This window comes from Baudoinia panamericana (assembly GCF_000338955.1).
Source record: "Baudoinia panamericana UAMH 10762 unplaced genomic scaffold BAUCOscaffold_5, whole genome shotgun sequence".
Classification (NCBI taxonomy): Eukaryota; Fungi; Ascomycota; class Dothideomycetes; order Mycosphaerellales; family Teratosphaeriaceae; genus Baudoinia; species Baudoinia panamericana.
The window spans coordinates 125,616-144,109 of record NW_006911261.1 but is presented as its reverse complement, the minus strand read 5'-3'; the positions used below and the strand labels follow the sequence as shown (position 1 = coordinate 144,109).

At 55.5% G+C, this 18,494-nt stretch overlaps 9 protein-coding genes across 9 annotated transcripts; 3 read left to right on the top strand and 6 right to left on the bottom strand.

Annotated features, from left to right (window-relative positions):
* Positions 1–3: 3 nt before the first annotated feature.
* Positions 4–3,645, bottom strand: BAUCODRAFT_147141 (uncharacterized protein; the record flags this gene model as incomplete). Its single annotated transcript, XM_007677376.1, has 8 exons — positions 4–1,232; positions 1,285–1,939; positions 1,997–2,470; positions 2,532–2,610; positions 2,667–2,860; positions 2,920–3,272; positions 3,340–3,478; positions 3,535–3,645. 8 exons carry the CDS (start codon positions 3,643–3,645, stop codon positions 4–6), a joined length of 3,234 nt encoding a protein of 1,077 aa, XP_007675566.1.
* A 1,115-nt stretch (positions 3,646–4,760) lies between these two features.
* Positions 4,761–7,242, bottom strand: BAUCODRAFT_433637 (uncharacterized protein). The gene has a single exon (XM_007677375.1). The coding sequence runs from the start codon at positions 6,843–6,845 to the stop codon at positions 4,890–4,892; it is 1,956 nt and encodes a 651-aa protein (XP_007675565.1). The 5' UTR covers positions 6,846–7,242; the 3' UTR covers positions 4,761–4,889.
* On the top strand, positions 7,202–8,883 carry BAUCODRAFT_433600 (uncharacterized protein). Its single transcript, XM_007677374.1, has 4 exons — positions 7,202–7,597; positions 7,666–7,868; positions 7,920–7,966; positions 8,028–8,883. The coding sequence occupies exons 1-4, from the start codon at positions 7,557–7,559 to the stop codon at positions 8,814–8,816; spliced, it is 1,080 nt and encodes a 359-aa protein (XP_007675564.1). The 5' UTR covers positions 7,202–7,556; the 3' UTR covers positions 8,817–8,883.
* A 67-nt stretch (positions 8,884–8,950) lies between these two features.
* Positions 8,951–9,409, bottom strand: BAUCODRAFT_23360 (uncharacterized protein; the record flags this gene model as incomplete). The annotated part of the gene is made up of 1 exon (XM_007676920.1): positions 8,951–9,409. The coding sequence occupies one exon, from the start codon at positions 9,407–9,409 to the stop codon at positions 8,951–8,953; it is 459 nt and encodes a 152-aa protein (XP_007675110.1).
* Positions 9,410–9,501: 92 nt separating this feature from the next.
* On the bottom strand, positions 9,502–10,667 carry BAUCODRAFT_32688 (uncharacterized protein). Its single transcript, XM_007676969.1, has one exon. The coding sequence runs from the start codon at positions 10,549–10,551 to the stop codon at positions 9,721–9,723; it is 831 nt and encodes a 276-aa protein (XP_007675159.1). The 5' UTR covers positions 10,552–10,667; the 3' UTR covers positions 9,502–9,720.
* Positions 10,668–11,007: 340 nt separating this feature from the next.
* Positions 11,008–12,972, top strand: BAUCODRAFT_68955 (uncharacterized protein; the record flags this gene model as incomplete). Its single annotated transcript, XM_007677284.1, has 1 exon — positions 11,008–12,972. The coding sequence occupies one exon, from the start codon at positions 11,008–11,010 to the stop codon at positions 12,970–12,972; it is 1,965 nt and encodes a 654-aa protein (XP_007675474.1).
* Positions 12,973–13,140: 168 nt separating this feature from the next.
* On the top strand, positions 13,141–15,613 carry BAUCODRAFT_433376 (uncharacterized protein). Its single transcript, XM_007677373.1, has 2 exons — positions 13,141–13,953; positions 14,018–15,613. The coding sequence occupies exons 1-2, from the start codon at positions 13,309–13,311 to the stop codon at positions 15,470–15,472; spliced, it is 2,100 nt and encodes a 699-aa protein (XP_007675563.1). The 5' UTR covers positions 13,141–13,308; the 3' UTR covers positions 15,473–15,613.
* A 7-nt stretch (positions 15,614–15,620) lies between these two features.
* BAUCODRAFT_433478 (uncharacterized protein) lies at positions 15,621–16,966 on the bottom strand. Its single transcript, XM_007677372.1, has 3 exons — positions 16,610–16,966; positions 16,215–16,538; positions 15,621–16,154 (listed from the first exon to the last, which is right to left on the bottom strand). Exons 2-3 carry the CDS (start codon positions 16,486–16,488, stop codon positions 15,754–15,756), a joined length of 675 nt encoding a protein of 224 aa, XP_007675562.1. The 5' UTR covers positions 16,489–16,538; positions 16,610–16,966; the 3' UTR covers positions 15,621–15,753.
* Positions 16,967–17,331: 365 nt separating this feature from the next.
* Positions 17,332–18,483, bottom strand: BAUCODRAFT_69185 (uncharacterized protein; the record flags this gene model as incomplete). The annotated part of the gene is made up of 2 exons (XM_007677311.1): positions 17,332–18,317; positions 18,435–18,483. 2 exons carry the CDS (start codon positions 18,481–18,483, stop codon positions 17,332–17,334), a joined length of 1,035 nt encoding a protein of 344 aa, XP_007675501.1.
* Positions 18,484–18,494: the final 11 nt, after the last annotated feature.

Here is an 18,494-nt window from a genome sequence, read left to right as displayed (position 1 = left end):
TGTTCAAGCCAGAAAGCTCTTCATCGCTTGCGTCACTCCATCCACGTCTTCGAACACATGCCAGTGACCCACATCTTTTAATATTTTCGTTTGCACTGATCCCATAGTCTCCGACATCTTCTGTACCAGCGCTGGCGGCGAAACCTTGTCTTCTTCACCGGTAATGATCAGCGATTTCGTTGTCTTCCCGAGCTTTGAAAAATCAATGCTCAAGTCTTTTGCGCCTGCAAGGGCCGTGCATCCCTTCGCGTAGCCTTCCGGATCCTGCGACAGGAGGCTCATTTGCACAGTGGTGAAGTTTAACGGTCGCTCTGCCTTCGTTTTCGCGGAGGTACCGCCTGTGGCGACGGTGATCGCGACGTTCCGCATACCTTCAGCCCTAACGGATGCTGCGCGCTTGATGCTGGCATCTGCACCCCCAGCCGGCAGTGGGCAAGGCGGCGGGCCGATGAGAACTAGCCGTGTGACGATGTCGCTGTGCCGTGAAGCGAAGAGTGAGGCGACGAGGCAGCCCATTGAATGTGCTACCAGTGTCACACCGTTCTGTGTTGGGATGTTCAGAACGTCGATCAAGTCGTCAATGTCCTGCGCGTAGCTTTCTATGCTGATTCTGGATGTTGCCTTGGTTGGGCTCATGCCGTGTCCCTCCAGATCAAAGAGCAGGCTAGTGTACTGTGACTGATCGTCTCTGTTCAGACCTAGTTGTTGGAGCACCGGGGTGTAGTACGACATATTGCCACCCAAGCCGTGCACGAAGATCATGGAGCTTGGCCCCGATCCGAGCTTGACAGCTCGCAGTTTCTTGCCGGTGCGGAGAGTGGTGAGTCCAAGGCCGCCGTTGGTGATTGACAAGTTGCTGATGGGAATGCTGCTTTCCTGTGCAATCCGCTTCGTCACATGGTTCTCCGGGTCCGCCTTAGCCACCTTGTTGCGCAAAGTGCCTATTCCAGTTACGGAAACTTCCACGACATCGCCAGGCTTGAGGAACACAGGAGGCTTCAGACCGAAGCCCACGCCAGCTGGTGTTCCCGTAGCAATCACATCGCCGGGACGCAGTGTTTGTGATTCGGAGAGCGTCTGAATGAGTTTCGGTATGCTGAAGATCAAATCTTCGGTCGTTCCTCTCTGGCGTTGCTCGCCATTAACATGGGTGGTAACAGTGAGTGTGCGTGGCAATGCTTCCTTAGGTATCGCTAGTGGGCCCATCGGACAGTAAGAATCGGCGCTCTTGCCTGTGAAGGTGTCAGTCCGATCCCAAACCACCGGAGGCCTGGAGAGGCTCACCAATGAAGAACTGCTTGTGGTCTCTCTGCTTCTCCCGCGCAGTCACATCGTTAATGATAGTGTAGCCCCAGACGTGATGCTCGGCATCTCCTTCCGCGATGTGAAAGCCGCCCTTGCCAATAATGACACCAATCTCGCCTTCGTAGTCCAGCGTCTCGGTAAACCCTTCATGGAGGAGAATGTCTTCTTCATTTGCGATGATGGAAGTCGCCCGTTTGGTGAAGATGACGGGATGCGTTGGCATGTCCACCTTGTCTGAGGAATCATATCCGGAGGCATTGAACTCCTTCGCATGCTCGCTGTAATTCTTGCCAACCGCAAGCACGTCTCGGCCACTGATCGGAGCGAGCACATTCAGATTGTCTGTCAGCTGGAACGGCTCACCACCGGCCATTACGTTCTCTTCGCCGACTTCGATCACCTGGTACAGATTCTCAATCGGAGTGCCGCTCAAGAAAGAAAGTGGAGTGACCGTCCCTTTCTTCTCGTCGAGATGTCCGATCCTGGTGCGCTTAGTGCCGTCGTCAAGCTCATAGGCTATGTAGTAGTTGAGTTTTACATCCTCTTTGGGTTCCATAATGGGCTGAGGCTGCTCGAAGCGTGTAAACTCCTTGTACGAAGCCTTGTGTATCCGACCATTAATCATAATTATATCCTAGTGAGAGGATCAGCAAAAGCCGAATGATGTCATTGCAAAAGCCGTAGCACTTACGAGCTTGCTGTGATCTTGCAGGACCTCAATATTGTCGATCGGATTGCCGTTGACCAGGATGAGATCACCGAAGTAACCAGGCTTCACCTTGCCAAGTTCGTCTTCACGCATGAAGAGCGTAGCAACGCCCGCGGTAGCAGAAACGATTGCCTCCATAGGTGTGAAGCCTACCAGCTTGACGAAGTGCTCAAGGTCGCGAGCGTACGTTCCGTGGGGTGTCCAAGCGAAGCCGTAATCGCCGCCAGGTAACACGGTGATGCCTCGTTGATGCATCTCGCGGAGCACTTTGATGGCTTGCTCGAGCTCCACCTTGTATCCCACCTGCTCCGCCTTTTCGAAAGAGTAGCCAAACGCGCCGGCTTCGTAGACTGTAGCGACCAGCCAATTCAGGCCTGGAGCAACGATGTGCTTATGCTTCGCTTTTTCGAGCATGTCCATACCTTCATCGTCCGTCCAGCTTGCATGGTATATAATCTGTACCTAACCGTTAGCCAGAACTCGTTGGCCTGCCAATATTTGAGTCTATCACACTTACATCTACACCGTGCTTGATGCACATCTTGACGCTATCACGGGCGCGCGCATGTGAGCAAAGGCGGACGCCATGTCGATGCCTGCAACACATCAATATCACCAAGTGTGGAACGCAGCCGCAACCGATCACACTTACGCCTCATCAACACATGCAGCAGTCTCCTCATCTGTGTAGTAGCACTCCTGCGCATCGCGAGTCTCGCAGATCTGCTCGCCTGACATGCTCAGCTTGACAGTGTCCACCCCGAGCTTGACATGGTGGCGGATCGTTTCGCGCATCTCGAGCGGGCCAGATGCGAAGGCGGTGATTCCAGGCACGAGGTCGCCATCCTAGTAGAAGCAGCATGTTAGCAAACGCGAAGGCTATTGAGAAGGGCCAAACGACACACAGGTACAGCCATCTCTTTGCCGTTCGCCAGATACCGCGGCCCAGGTAGCAAGCCATCGTTGATAGCGTCTCTAATCACCACATCTAACCGATCCTTGGCAGAGGCTGCGCCAAAGCACATCGTATAGCCGCTATCAAGGTAACACTGCGCCGATCGTGCAGAGACCAGCGTATGCTCTTCAACACCGACATCGCCGAGCTTGCCTAGATCGCCGTTATTCCAGCTGAAATGAGTGTGGGCGTCTCCGAGTCCGCTCATCAATGTCCGTCCTTTTCCATTGATCGTTCGGACTTTTGGATCTTTCGCGAGGTTTTTGATGTCCGGGACTTGACCGACGTACCGGATGCGTTCGCCTTAGATTGAATCAGCTTCTATGCTCGACTGATTCCTAGCGGGCGGAGAGCTTGTACAATGACGCACCTTCTACATAAACGTCGCCTTTGAACGGATCACGGCCAGTCGAGTCGATGATCTGTACGTCTCGAAACAGGATCTTACTGTTGGGGTCCGTGCCTTTGATCTGGTATTGCTTGGGTTTCAACTTTGGATCGAAGTGCACCTGGTAATAATGCTAATTAGCCCGAACTGACGTGGACGCGACTGACGGGCTCTCACTTCATCGTGCGGGTTCATCAAGTCAGGTTTGCCACCGGTGGTGCCATTGGCGAGGTGCTCATTGATGCCACTGGTCATGTAACCCTTCGAGTCTACTGCGGAGGGCGCCATGCTGTGCCGTCAGCCTGGCGGTGACGAGGACGGAAAGGAGACGAAAGCCAAAGAGAAGAGACCGAGTGATGATAGAGGGAACCTTGATGAGAGTACTTTAACCGCTTCTACGGTGCCCATTCCCCTCCACTCCTCGCACCGCGTATCATGACCGATACCAGGCTAGCTTCGCAAGGAGCTATGTCTGCGGGGACATGGCAGTCAACCAAGCAGGCACGGGGAGGAGGCGACCGGCTAACTCGTCTCTCGTACACGCCGTATCAGCGTGGACAGAGCCGCATGCGCTTATGCCACCTGATACGTGCGGGCGGGGTCTCCACAGATGGACTATTAAACCCGTGCAACTACCGGTAGTCATTCGAATGGACAAAGATGTTCCAGGCTGATTTCGCCGGAACGGCCATAGCGTGGTGATCATCCCAAGCTGTCAAAAGGTGAATGGCTGTTGTGACTTGGGATGTACTCCACAATATACGTACTGCAAGCTTTGCGGGGTTTCAATAATGGTGTGGATAGTTGCTTGTGTCAAGTAGAACGCCGGGTATCCGGGGTATGCCATTTGCCGCCTCGTTCGACGCCCGAATGTAGCCCGAAGGATGTGACGCAGTCCTCGCCACTGAGCGATCGATCCGTTATACGTTCAGACTACAATCTCAGATCCAGAATAGCAGTCCTGTCATCTCCATCCAGTATGGGTAGACTCCGCCTTTCTTCATTACGCCAGCCAGATGTGATGCAAGCGCCTCCCCAGAAGGAAATGAAGGACAAGATAGCAGAGCATATAGAGAACGTGGAGACAGTAGAACTTGTTGGGATTGACGACGTGTATCCTATCCAGCCAAGGCGAAAGGCTGTGAACGATCTGCCTTTCATCCCACCAGGTCAAGTGAAACAACAAGATGGTAAAGACGGTAGAAGACTGTGTTCGTACCTACGTAGTCATCGTTGCCAACGTGAGCCCACGCTAACGCTTTCCAAGGGCTAGTGGTGGATGGCATCGTCCTTGATGCAACCGATTACCAATTGCGCCATCCTGGAGGTCGCCAGATCATTGGCACCTTTGGCGGGTTTGATTGCTCGTGGCAGTGGTGGTCATTCCACGATCGCTCCATCTTCCAGAATGTCGCTGGAAAACTACGCGTAGGCCGCACTGAGAGCGTTGGAAATCCGTTTGAGCGGCCGCCTTCGATCATTGGACTTCGGAGCCACGGCTTCGATGACTGGGACTGAGCAGAAATCAGGCCTCAATCTCCATCATCGTCATCCGCATCTTCGACCCGAGCTCGATGGCCGTGTTCGCCATCGTCGTCTTCGCGAAAGCCCAGCTGCTGAGGCAAGTCGGGACCAAAGTCAGCCAAGTCCTCGTCGTCCAGCTCTACCCCTTGCCGCGCCAGCTGAGCCCTAAGCATCTCAATCAGCGCCTGTGGGTTCTGCGGCACCGGTCCTGGACCACGTCCGCCTCGCTCTCGGTGAGAGTATGTAATAGTATAAGACGGACGATCAGTCTCGGGTGGCAAAGGATCGGAGACCGAAGTCAACCTCGCCGTGAAGCTTCTCGGCAGGAGGGCAATCAGCGACGGGGTGTCGGAGAGCAGGACGTGACGGGCCTCGGCTTCTGTGATCTCAGTAGCGAGTGGTGCCGTCGGGGGTGTCTCGGCTGGTACTGCAGCAGCCACTTCGATAAGCATGTTAGTGACTTCAGGCGTGTTCCAGACATCCTTGGCACGGACATAGAGCTCGGTGTGAAGCTTCTCCTTCTCTGTCCGTGGTTCCTTGCCCCACACCGCTGGTGGAGGGTCAAGTTGAAGCTCATGCATCAGTCTCGCTATGATGTACGAATACCGCCCGACAGCGGTGAAGAGCGCTTGTTTGCCTTTGTTCTTGTTACCAGCCCGGCATTCGGCCAGTGCTCGGCTAAGCTCGACATTCGGCATATCTTCGTGGACGGCGCCTAGGGTGCTGTTTCGGCTAATATTGATATAGTCGAGGTCTTGCCTTGAGCGTAGTGCATATTGATCGAGAACGAGCCATAACGCATATGGATCCTTCTGTGGACTTAGCGATAGTAGCAGCTTTGCCCACTCGTATACAGTACGCCATGTCGCTCGCATGGAGAGATTCTGCATGTATCGCCAGCTTGCGAGCCAGAACTCCCTATTCTCAGGCCGTGCGAAGTCTAGCCGCGCCTTGCCTTCTCCCAGGTTCTTAGCGAAGGTGGAGTGGACGGCTCGACCAAAGGAGAAGAGCGCCCTTTCCAGCAGATCTCCGGATGTAGCGTGATCGCGCTCTTGCTTGGCAATCTCGGAGACCTGCAGAAGCGTAGATATGTGGTATGGGTTATGCTGCAGCAGTAGGACGAGTCGGTTCGGATCCATGCTCTCCACGCAAGATTCAAATTGAGATTGGACGTCTTGATAAGCACGGTTGTGCACGAAGCGATAGAGCACAGTCCCGTCGGCGCGCTTCTCCTCAATCTCCATGCCAAGCCCGCCACCAGTGGCAACAGGCCACTCCTCTTTGCCCTGCACGAAGATGTTTCGGCGAAGAGCCATGGCTGCTAAGCCGCCAGACCGCCCGCCGCCCTGGCCGCGAAGTGCTTGGGCAAGCCCAGCCTGCTGTCCACGTCTCTGTTGTTGCCGGTTGCCACCAGCTGCCTGATTGGGCTGTCCGGCATCGTCATCGTCGTTATGTTCCAGAGCCGCACGACCGAAGAGCCTCCGCATCTCGTTCTGGGCATGGAGATTGTGCGTGTCAATGGCTAGAAGTCGGCAAGCTTCGTTGACCTTGTTATCTACGCCTGCCGCTGTAGCACCTTCATCTGCCGCATGACCGTTGGCCGAGAGCGCCTTGAGTGCCTGGTCAATCTCATCAAGGTCTTCGGCGGGCTCTACTGCCTGTTCGGCATCCCCGCTTGCTTTGGGCTTCTTCTTCTTCTTCCGCTTTTTTGTCGCAGGTTTTGAAGGCACTACGGCTTTCGTAGGCTGATCCGCCGCCTCGTCATCCTCATCACCCATTGGCGCACCGCCATCGTCCTCCTCGTCATCCTGGTCAGCCTCCTCGCCGAGCATGGCGAAAGCGCTCGGCTTGGCAGATTGTGATACATGTTCATCAATATCTTCCTCGTCTTCCGCCTTCGCCAGCTTGCGCAGATTCTCCTCTTCACGCTCTCGCTGAGCTTTGCGCAAGGCCCGCGAAGACATGACTCCTCTGCTTGGTGCTGTCTTCCAAGGCTCTATGCGTCTTCACTTTCACGTTAGTGACGCTCAGTCTACCAACAACCTTTTGAAGTTGTTCCCCAAACGACGCACGTCATCGTGCCAAGCTGTTTTGCAGCGTGCACAAGCACCACCTTCACTTCCCTCCATTCACCTCAATCCCCCTCAGCAACACGTCCTTCAACTTCTGGGTATGGGATCGCTGCTAGGGCCAGGAGTGCTAAGGATACAGTGTTGCTGCTCTCCCGTATGCGGCCCACAGCAACAGACCGACCCGCGAGCGGCTCTTCAGTGATCGCCGTAGCTGTGCCCTGATTTCACTCTAGCACGCCTTTTACTAATCCATTTCTCCTTCGAGTTACGCCGACCCGGCCCAATGCGAAACCGACGGAGTTGCTGTTGGATCGGCTTCTTCGATGCATATTGAAGACACAGCGTAGGCTCGCAAAAGCATGTCGCCAAATTGCACCTGGCGGTCGTTCCGAAGGCTTCGTCCTGGTACGGAGTCTGGTATTACAAACCCAGACGGGACCGAGCCACATGGCTCAGAGTTCGGGCTCATATCGTGATCTGGCCAGGTCTCGACATTTATATAACGATAGGTAGAGGTCATGGTGTTGCCTGCTTCTGCTTCTATTGTTATCCTACGCTCCCACACTCACCGCTTTCCTTAACCTCCTTACGATCAGTATCAACATGTCTGACTCCGTCATTCCGACAGGTTCTCTGGTTCTAATGTATGGTGCTCCATGTCAAGTGCTATACATCTGATCCAGCCGCTAACAACATACGCGATGATCTACAGCACTGGAGCAACCGGCAGCGTTGGTGGAGCCGTCGCCGACGAAGTCCTCAAAGCAGGCTACAAAGTCCGAGCCGTTATCCGCAACCAGCAGAAGGGGAAGTATCTCGAGGAAGCCTTCCACGAGCGCTACGGCAAGGATGCCTTTCATACGGTCCTTGTGGAAGACTTGACGGTGCCTGGAGCGCTGGACGAGGCTATGAAAGGTAAGCTCGAGTACGTCTCGGCAACGTGGAAGTCGAAGCTGACGTTTGCAGATTGTGCGGGCGTGATACACACTGCCAGCGACGTGACGTTCCGAGACGTGCGTTACCTATTGCACTGCCCGCTTGACCCTGTTGAGGCTAATTCTTACGTTGTGCTAGGATCCCAACCTTGTAATCACTCCCGTCGTAGAAATGGCGAAGAACGTCCTTGCCTCTGCCGCCAAGACCCCGACGATCAAACGCTTCGTCTTCACATCGTCATCCTCGGCCGTTCCCCCGGTCGCGCAAGAAGGCCACATCACTCCCGCCTCCTGGCTCCCCGACGATGTTATCGACATGGCCTGGTCGAAGCCCTACGGCGGCATGGAGAAGTCCGGCGCCATCTACACCGCCAGCAAAATTCTTGGCGAACGGGCATGCTGGGACTTCGTGCGCGACAACAAGCCGCACTTCGAGTTTAACTCCATCGTGCCGAATGCGCACATCGGCGCTTTCATCCACCCGAAACTCATCTCGTCCGTTAACGGAATGATCCTGGGCGTTTGGCACGGCGACGAAAGCGGCACCCGCTTCCTAGCGATGATGGGTCCTCAAGCCGCAATCAACCTCGAAGATTCCGGGAAGTTGCATCTAGCCGCCCTCATCCTCCCCGAAATCAAAAGCGAGCGCCTCCTCGCGTTCGGCGAAGGCTTCACGGCCGACGACGTGTTGGATGCCATGCACACGATCGATCCGAGCCGGAAGTTGCCGGCCAAAGCGGGTGGTTTGCCGCGGGCGAAGGCGACGGTGGACATGAGCCGGTCGATGGAAGCGCTGGCGAAGATGGGGAAGCCGCAGCTGACGGGTTTGGTGGAGAGTGTGAGGCAGAATGTTACGTCCCTGCCGGAGGATGCGGATATCAAAGGCGCGATGGCCGGGATATTTGGTGGTGCGTCGCTGCAAGGCTGAGTTGGTTCGTGACTGGATTGAAGATTTGGTCGGTCTTGGTATTGTAAGGATTTGTTAGAGTGCTACCGCAATGATTTTCCTTGATCATGCGGGGACTCATTCCTCTGGCGCAGCCACATGGTTCCGTACGAAGCTCACGCTGCTACAGATCCGTCAACGTCTTGACCGCCACCATCCTTCCCACGCTTACCACCCCAGCCCCTCACATCCTCCAATTCCTTCCGACCCAACTTCCTCAACCCCTCCAGCCCAGCCAAACTCTGCACACTCTGCCCGCCACCCAACCTAACAGCTTTGAAATGTTTCCTCACAAAGTTCGTCCAGAAATCCAGCATCTCGGCCGCTTGTTTGTCCCGCTTGTCAAACACAGAAAACCTAATATCGTGGGTACGTCGGCAGAAGCGGAGTCGTTTCTGAGCCACGAGGGTATTTAGGAGTTCGGTGGCGAGGGCTTGGATTTCGTGGCGGAGGGTGGCTGCGGTGTGGGCTTGGATGCTAGGACAAATTTGGCCGTTTGAGGCGGCCCGGGGACAGCGCAGGCTGTAGTTTATGCGAGCTTGGGCGTATGAGATGTGGTGATTAGGATGTGACATGTGGGAGGCCGTGTTAAGTTATCTGGGGGTATGAATAAGCGGTAGTTGCAGGACGGCGCGTCCTTTACGATTAAGGTTCATATATGCTTGATGTGGACCTGTCTTTGAATGTGTTTGCTCTGGTTATCTGGCATTGACGGGCTCATGCACAGATCTGCATTGACAGTTGCTCTAACAACGACGGCGTCAAGCTCAGCTGGTTATAAGCAGAAGAGATAAGTGAGATTCGTTTCAGCACTTACTGCTTCGCAACGCCTGTACAACAGACTGCGTGTACGTTACAAAGCGCCCAACAATCGCAATCGTGGTATCTACCCCAAGACCGCCGCCAAGATGATAATCGTCAACACCACAACCAAAATAAGCAGCAAACAACACATCTTCCCTCTCGCGCTCTTCTGATGGCGACTCGCCGTCCTGAGCTGCTGATCCGCATTCTTCGTGTCATCTCTCGTCTGCGTGACGTTTTCACTAATGATATCCAACTGCCCACCCTGCTCGTGAACCATATGCGCCACGTCGCGGAAAAGCTCGTTCAGCTCGCCCACCGACTGCTCGATATTTCGGATCTCGTTCTCGCGCTCAATGATGAGGCTCTCTTGAAAGTCCACTTCGTCCTGGTTTGCGAGTCGCGGCTGCTGTTCCTGTAATTGTTGCTGTGTCTGCTGACCCACATCCGTGGTCGCGCTTGCACCTCCCGCGCCATCCTCTTGTGATAACGCAGCTTTGGCAGCCGTAGCGCTCGCCCGTTGCTTCTCCAAAGCCTGCCTCTGCACGTTCTGGAATTCGGTCAAACTGGCCTTGAACTCCTGGTTCAGCTTCCCTTGCGTGTACTTCTGGCTCGGACCCAAGTCATGCCATGCCGCCACCTTCCGCAGTCCCTCTCCGATCTCTTTGAAGCCATCTCCCGTCTCCGATAAGAGGTCCTGTACGCGCTCGCGCACGCGCTCGGTCTCACGCCTGGTGCCGAGGAGCGCGATTTGGTTGTTCAGGCGGGAGATGTTGGCGGTGAGCGAGAAGAGCTTGTCGGAAAGCTCGGAGGTGTAGCGTGTGAACTCGGGGTCGTCGGCGTATTCCGGGTCATCCTGCCGGCGCCAGGTAGTGGGTTGCGATTCGAGGTTGGAGGAGTCGGCGAAGGACATGCTGGTAGTCGTGGTGCGCAGTGAGCAAGTTGGCGGTATTTGGTGTGGAGTGCGTAGCTCGGTTTGTTTGTCAATGAGTGGACGGTATGTGAAAGTAGAAGCCAAGTGGTGGTCATACAAATGGAGAAGCCTCCAGGCATCGTCACAGCACAAGTAGGTGCCGCGGCGGGAGTCGGATGTTGCCGAGCCTGTTGACATGTGACATCGCGGCACTTTCGCTTCATTGGCAGAAACCTTTCCTCGACAAGCGCATCACGTTCATTCTCAACGTTCACTTCTGCTTCGATCTCCTCACAAATATGCCTTGAAGACGACAACAACCCAACGCTGCGCACAGCTAGCGCCGAGTTTCGAAGGAGTGGAAGTTCCCACATGGCAACCGCAACAACAACGGCAACAGGCCTGCAGTCGGGTGCTATCACAGCGTCCCACAACATGCAACCCACATCGACGGCAATGGTACCCACCGCGCGGCCGTACAAAGACTTCCTCACCCCAGCTCTGCACCGCCGCTTCACCAATGCCGCCCTCCTCACTCTTGCCATCTGCTGGCTCGAGGCCACGCTCATGTCCTCTTCCCGCAGCTGGCTGTGGTTTTGGAACCCTTTCGGTCTGACAGGCTTCCGTATGATCCTACTCTTCACGCCGGCGCTTGCTGTATTCATTGTGCGGGTCATGAACATGCATGTTGGATCGCGGACGACGACGTCTGCCGCGGAGACTGTGCTGCAGAAGCTTACAAGCGTGCGCACGTTTGGCACAGTTGGCTGGTACATCTTCAGCGCCTGGTTCTTTGCGGAAATCTACATTTGGTCAAGGAGCGCGAAGGCGGGGTTATCGTGGGTTGACGTGGGTAGCGATTACGAAAGGGCGAGGGTGAATGAGAATCCGATCTTTCTCAGGAGCGCCCTGGTGTGCTTGGCGGTTTTCCAATCGGGCCTGCACTTGTGGAGAGATTACGATCGAGTATGTATCGAGGAGGCGGAAAACAGGGAGCACCGGCAGGAGGAAGGTGCTGAGGTGCCTTCACCACCAACACTGCTTATGGCGCAGATGGACGCGATTGGCATCCGCCTCGCCAAGCTGGTGTTCCCGGGTATTGTGTTCAGTCTACCCATCTATTTTCTGTTCATCCGGAGAGCTGCGTGGGACTACTTCGCTTACCCGGTGGCAATGGTCTTGCAGCGAGAACTGCAGCCCAATACCGGACCAGTGGGCTTCATCCATCTAGGCTCGCTCGTCTGGCAGACAGCAAGTTCAGCAGCCATGCTTGTACTACTATGGGAGCTGAGCAACGCAATCTTCACTGTTTACGTTTCGCAGGCTCCGCTGAAGAAAGGGCAACCGCTTACGAACGAGATCAAGGACGCAAGCGGTGCCATCATCTCGAGAAGCAGAGATCCGAATGGCAGCTTGATTCGCGGCCTCAAAGCGAAGAAAGATGTACCCCGAGCTTTCGCCTTCTGGGAGCTGTATATCTTGTGTACCCGCTTCGAAGCGAGACGCAGAACCATCTTCGCCGAGGTTGATCGGAAAGACGGCTCAACCTGGAGCCAGGTGAGCAGACATTGTCTGGCCGAGATCAGTGCCATCTCCACACGAATCAGAAAATCACAGGAGCCGACGCAGCAGGCGGCGAGCACCCAACCGCAAGGACAACAACAAGGAGCCTTGTCAACACAGCAGAGTCAGCAATCGCTCGGCTTACCGCGGATTGCGCAGAAACAAGTTGTCAATGATCAGAACGTCGTGCAGAAACCGATGCGCAAGGCCAACGCGGCCGACACGATCGGCAATATGGCGCGCTCAATCGGTCAAAGTCCCGAGAAGAACAATCCCGTGGTGCAGTCGTCACGGAAAGCTATCGAATACGGCATCGAGCGCGCTGGGGGGCGAGAAGCATGGAGTCCGTCCGGCTTACAGAAAGTGGTGGAGGAACGCGTGGTTACGGTTTTGAAGATGCCGGTGGGTGAACCGTTCCGTCAGACGTTCGCACGGACGGTGAAAGCGGTGGTGTTCGGCGTGCCGTACAGTGACGAAATCAACATCATCCACGCGTCGAGATCGTTGGCCAAGCTCGTGGTCTGTACTTTGCAGGAAGACAATTTCGGGCAGGCTTCCAAAGATGTGCCGATTGTTGTCCGAACGTATACTACGGTTCTGCAAGACATACGCACATTCGTCGCCACATTGAAGCCGCATTGGAGTGATGTGTACTTCAATGACCGGGAGCGAGACATAGAGAACAACGAAGGCTTAAGAGAGGTGCGGGAAGTTGCGGATGTGCTTAAGGAGGGTTTGCAAGAAGTCCTGCTCGCTTTCGGCGAGTATGCGAGCGCAGTCAATCTCAGCAGGATGGACTTACGGTTAGCAAAAGAAGCAATCGGGCAGGGAGGGAAAGAGATGGAGAAAGTTCGGTGATACCCATTGTTGACTGTGTAGGCACGCGTTGCAAGCATCATCAACCTTTACCTCCCGTCCAAGCACTTGTTCCAGACCTTACCTATCCCTACCGCGGCAACAGCACCGGATGTCGGGTTTACCTCCGTCCTGCTCAGCAGATGCAAGACAACCGCGGTCGGCTTATTGTGCTCTAACCGTATGCAGTAACAAACTTCAACCTCGGCTCATTCGACGCAGCCGAGCCGACCGTCATCGAATAAAGTCTCTCGTGCTCACTTGACTCCTCCACCAATGCTCCACCCCTTCAATTGATCCCCATTCTGTCGCCCAACGACCAGGCTAATCTCATCAACAATGACTACGCCACCGCAATGGGTCCGCGACCTCAAGCCCTCCGGTCCGCAGGGCAGCGAGCTTCTTGCCCATGAACGCTCCAAGTCTAGCGTTAATGTGGATCAGCTTAGCACTTTCCTCTTCACGTCCGAGGGCCTCGCCCGCAAGCGGCGTGTTTTGAAGGTGCTGGAGAACGAGAAAGTGTTCGATAAGAGCCAGAACTACTTTGCTGGCCGCGTCGACCGCTTCGAAACCGCCCTTGCCCGCGCCAAAAGACTTAGGCAGCTTGCCGTGCGCAATGGCTGGAGCAACGACGACCGCCTCATCGCCAATGAACTCATCTCCGAGCCCGGTCCGTACGGGTTGCACGAGAGCATGTTCCTGATCACGTTGCGGGATCAGGGTAACGCAGAGCAGCATGAGAAGTTCTTGAAGCCGGCGGAGCAGTACAAGTACATTGGCTGTTATGCGCAGACGGAGTTGGGACATGGGAGTAATGTGCGCGGGCTGGAGACGACGGCGACGTGGAATAAGGAGGATCAGACGTTCACCATTCACAGCCCGTATTTAACGGCGAGTAAGTGGTGGATCGGGAGTTTGGGCCGGACGGCGAATCATGCGGTTGTGATGGCGCAGTTGATCATTGGTGGGAAGTCTTATGGGCCGGTGAGTCGCTTGTTATACCTCATGGATTTTTGGAGTATCAAGCTGACGATGTATTCGGCTTTAGCACCCCTTCGTTGTCCAGATCCGCGATCTCAACACGCACGAGACGCTGGAGAACATCCATGTCGGCGACATTGGTCCCAAATTCGGCTACAACACCATGGACAACGGGTATCTGCTGTTCAACCAAGTCAAGGTCCCGCACATTTCAATGCTGGCGCGTTTCTCGAGGGTGGATCCTAAGACGAACCAATACGTCCGACCTGCGTCTGCTTCTCTAATCTACGGCACGCTTACCTGGGTGCGTTCGACCATCGTCATGCAAGCTGGTGGTGTCCTCGCCCGCGGCGTGACGATTGCGACAAGATACTGCGCCGTGCGGCGACAGTTCCAGGACCGCGACGCGCAAGAGGGGCAGAAGAGTGAGAACCAGGTCATCAACTACACAACCGTGCAAATCCGCCTGCTGCCGCTCTTGGCGACCACGTTCGCTCTGCACTTCACTGGCAAAGCCATGATGGAGATGTACGGGGCCAACCAGAAGAAGATGTCGCAAGACGTCGGCAAAGTTGGCGGGCCTGAGCGGGGAGCAGGTCCAGAGGAGACACACTCCGGCTCTGACTTATTGGCAGACCTACACGCAACCTCATGCGGCCTCAAATCCCTCGCCTCCTACACCGCGGTCGAAGGCCTCGAAATGTGCCGCCGTGCGTGCGGCGGCCACGGCTACTCCTCCTTCTCCGGCATCGGCCCCTGGTATGCCGATTACCTGCCCACTGCCACCTGGGAGGGGGACAACTACATGCTTACGCAACAAGTCGCGCGCTACCTCCTCAAGTCTGCGCGCTCCGTGCTCAAAGGCAACGAACCCACGAATGACACCACCTTCATCCTCACCAACTTCCTTTCGCGCCAAGACACGGGCGCCGCGTTCGATGTCCTCGGCAACGACGCCGATATCGTTGCCGCGTTCGCCTGGCGCAGCGCGTTCCTCACTTTCGAAGCGCTCAAGCACCGCGACGAGCAAAAGCGGCCGTGGAACAGTTTGCTCGTTGACTTTTACCGCCTCAGCCGCGCACACTCGCAGTACATGGTCGTGAAGAATTTCTACGAAACACTGCAAGCCTCACCTTCGGCTACAGGGCTTGACGCGGAGACGCTGGCTATCATGCACAAGCTCTTCCGGCTCTACAGTCTGCACACGCTCGAGTCGGAGGCGAGTGAATTCTACACTTCATCCGCGGTCACGGTGCGGCAGATCCAGCTGTGCCGGACGAACGCTGTGATGCGGTTGTTGGAGGAGATTCGGCCGCATGCTGTGCGGCTGGTGGATGCGTGGTCGTTCCCGGATTGGCAATTGGATAGTAGTCTGGGACGGTATGACGGAAAGGTGTATGAGGATATGTTCTACCGGGCGAGCGAGCTGAACCCGCTGAACAAGGTGGTGGTGGATCCGTATCCGGATAGTAAGGTCTTGTTTAAGAAGAACGAGGCGGCTGCGTTGAAGAGCAAGCTCTGAGCGATGTTATATATGGTGACTGGTTTCAGTGTTGAAAAAGGGCGGGTGGCTTGGTTGCCGAAGTGAAAGCAAGTCATGGTGTGGATAATTCTTTCTTGTATTTGCAGCTATGTAGCGTAGTCACCTCGACTTGCGCAGCGAGCACGAGATCCTGAATCAAGCGCTGCTTTTCACGCTCCCCAAGCGCTAAAACAAGCACATCATGCTCCCTGGTCCGCTAGTGTGACCGCACCTAATCGCCATGTAGGCTTGGCGGTGCCGCTTGTCAATAAGGAGGCAACTTAAGCGCCACCGAACATGCTCGCATCGCCGCCTTCCTCCTCACCCTCCTTCTTGACCTCCATGGCGTCAACCTTCGCCGTGACTTCGGCAGTCTCCTCGTCCGCAGCAGCGACAACAGCAGCCGCCTTGCCCTTCTTCGCCGGGGACTTGCGCGGCTTCTTGGTCGGAGTCGCGGTGATGTCGTCATCAGCACCATCCATCTTCACATCAACGCCCTCCTCACCGGCGGCCTCATCAGCGCCAGCGGTGACCTTCTTGCCTTTCTTGGCAGGAGTCTTGCGTGGCTTCTTGGTGGGAGTTGCAACCTCACCGTCAGCAGCGGCCTCCTCGTCGTCGGCGTCGGCCTTCTTGCCACGCTTCTTGCTCTGCGGAGTTGCCTTGGCCCCTTTCTTCGGTGTCTCTACAAAAGAATCAGCATAATGACGCTGTAAGTGGTAAGCGTAAGTCGAAGTGAACTTACCGGCACCAGCCTCATCCTCACCCTCACCCTCCTCCGGCATCAGAGTCCTCAACTTCTTCTTGATGGTGCCCCAGGTGTTGGTGGCCGTCTTCTGGGTGTTGAACTCGCCCAGCTTCGTGAGCTTCACGAAGTCGATCTCCGGCACGCCAGTCTTGAGACAATGCCACGCGACCTTGAGGACACGCTCCTCTTTCTCGGTGAAGATGGGCTTGTCGGATGCCTTGGCGTCGGAAGTGGCCGGGGTAGCCTCCTTGGAAGGAGATGTGGTTGCCATATTGTTGATGGGATGTTTGATTTTTGGTTTGGGGTGTTGTTGATTGGCGGCTAGTTTGGTTAAGGGCCGGTGTGAGCTGGAGAATGATTTTTGTGGTGAGGGAGCCTGCTTAAGTACTTACGTGAACAAGCAAACCCTGCAACCGTGGACAAAGGTAGCTCGTTGCTGCAGAAGATAGGTGTTGTTGATGTGTTGCTGCGCAGAGGAAGCGAAGAATCGTAAACCGGAACGGGTGCAGTACTTAACCAGGAGTGAGTCTGTGACCGCAACCTCACGTTACGCAGGCAGCAATCCTAGCCCCACCCGCAAGTACAATTCACTTTGCGCTCCCAGTGAGGGTAGCTTGCCCGCCCAACGGTATGAGGGCCCATGCTAACGAGCGGGTGTTATGGTTTAGCATGTGAGCCAGCCCGCCCAATCAGGCTGCAGGTGTCATGCAGGTGGGTTGCAGGTGTGCCTGCCTAAAGCAGGAATGCAGACATACACTCGCTGATTGCGCCCATTTGTTGCTTGGTCCCTGCAGGAGCAGGTTCAGCTTCAATGGATCATTGTCCAGGTCATGATACAGTGGTCCGAACAGGGAGCGACCCGCATCCATGCCATGCGTGATACCGTCACACCTCGACGAACCCAACACAGGTGGCTCCTGTTGTCACAGCGCTCGTTGTTACGTGTTGGCGAACTGTTACGATGGCGTCCACAATGCGTGAGTCGCAAGTCTCGTTGTGGCGTAGCTATTTCACGTCACGCGTCTTCGCAGTCCCGGTTAACATGTGAAGATGTGTGACAAGCATCCATGGAGAGACAGCCGCGTACAGCCGTCAAGCCAAGATCACAATTCATTCAGTCCCGCCAATTGATTAGTACCTCATCCGTCCTAAACCGCTGCGTAAACGTGCTTTCTTCCAGCTCCGTCCTAAATCCCATCTTGTGCGCCAACAAGCCCGCATGTGCAATCATGATCCCGTTGTCAATGCAAAAGCGCTCATCAGTAGCATAAACGCTGCCATTGCGTTCCGCAGCCATCATGCCCATCATCTGCTGCAGCCGCTCATTGCAGCCCACGCCTCCGACGATCAAGACTTGGTTCGCGCCTACATGAGCCATGGCACGCTCGGTGATCTCTACCAGCATAGCGAAAACGGTTTCCTGCAACGTGAAGCAAAGGTCCGCAGTGGTTACCTCGGCGCCAGTTTCATCGTCTCGCCAGGGCCCGTCCGAGCTGGTTAGGGAAGCTTCGAGCTTCTTAGCCATTTCTTCCACACGAGCGAGAATGCCAGAGAAGGAGACGTCCATGCCTTTGACCGCATAAGGAAGTTCAAGAAGAACGCTGCCTTTTTTAGCAAGTTGCTCGATGTTGTACCCTGGCGCAGGATCGTTCGGAATGTTGAGCACGCGCGCAAAACGATCAAGACAATTCCCAACAGCTATATCTAGGGCTTCACCAAAGATACGATACCGTTGCGCGCTGTACGCGATCACCTGAGTATTCCCTCCGCTCACGTAGAGGACAACTGGATTGTCTGCACCGGTGATCGCGCGACCCATCTCTATATGGCCGACGCAGTGGTTGACGCCTATAAGAGGTTTGTCCCAGAGTTGGCTGAGTGTACGGGCAGCAATTGCCACTGAGCCAAGAGGGGCGCCCATGCCAGGGCCTTTGGTGTAGCAGATGCAGTCGATGTCTTCCAGGCGGACTTTGGCCTGCTTCATGGCTTGCTTGACCAGGCGTACGACCCATCTGCGGTGGTGCGCTGCAGTGTCCTTGGGAAGGAAGCCAGTGCCGGGTGGCGAATTGAAGGTATGTCGTAGATTGGCCAGTATTTGCACTGCCGGCGAGGCGGATTTAGTTGAACTGGAGAGGGGTGCTTCATCGTCCGAGTGAGCGCTGTCGTGCGGTGATGGCGGACTCTCGTTATCTGCCCTTGGTGAGTGGAGGATGATACCCACACCTAGCTTGTTGGCTGATCCTTCCAGTCCTATTGCGATCGGCATGGCCACTGGCC

Bases quoted from the DNA above. Each gene is read 5' to 3' on its own strand.
- BAUCODRAFT_433600 (XM_007677374.1), top strand. From the start codon at position 7,557: ATGTCTGACTCCGTCATTCCGACAGGTTCTCTGGTTCTAAT. The intron at 7,598-7,665 runs GTATGGTGCTCC...GATGATCTACAG, and splicing joins ACAGGTTCTCTGGTTCTAAT to CACTGGAGCAACCGGCAGCG. The intron at 7,967-8,027 runs GTGCGTTACCTA...ACGTTGTGCTAG, and splicing joins GCGACGTGACGTTCCGAGAC to GATCCCAACCTTGTAATCAC.
- BAUCODRAFT_433376 (XM_007677373.1), top strand. From the start codon at position 13,309: ATGACTACGCCACCGCAATGGGTCCGCGACCTCAAGCCCTCCGGTCCG. The intron at 13,954-14,017 runs GTGAGTCGCTTG...ATTCGGCTTTAG, and splicing joins GTGGGAAGTCTTATGGGCCG to CACCCCTTCGTTGTCCAGAT.
- BAUCODRAFT_433478 (XM_007677372.1), bottom strand. From the start codon at position 16,488: ATGGCAACCACATCTCCTTCCAAGGAGGCTACCCCGGCCACTTCCGAC. The intron at 16,155-16,214 runs GTAAGTTCACTT...ATTCTTTTGTAG, and splicing joins TGAGGATGAGGCTGGTGCCG to AGACACCGAAGAAAGGGGCC.
- BAUCODRAFT_32688 (XM_007676969.1), bottom strand. From the start codon at position 10,551: ATGTCCTTCGCCGACTCCTCCAACCTCGAATCGCAACCCACTACCTGG.
- BAUCODRAFT_433637 (XM_007677375.1), bottom strand. From the start codon at position 6,845: ATGTCTTCGCGGGCCTTGCGCAAAGCTCAGCGAGAGCGTGAAGAGGAG.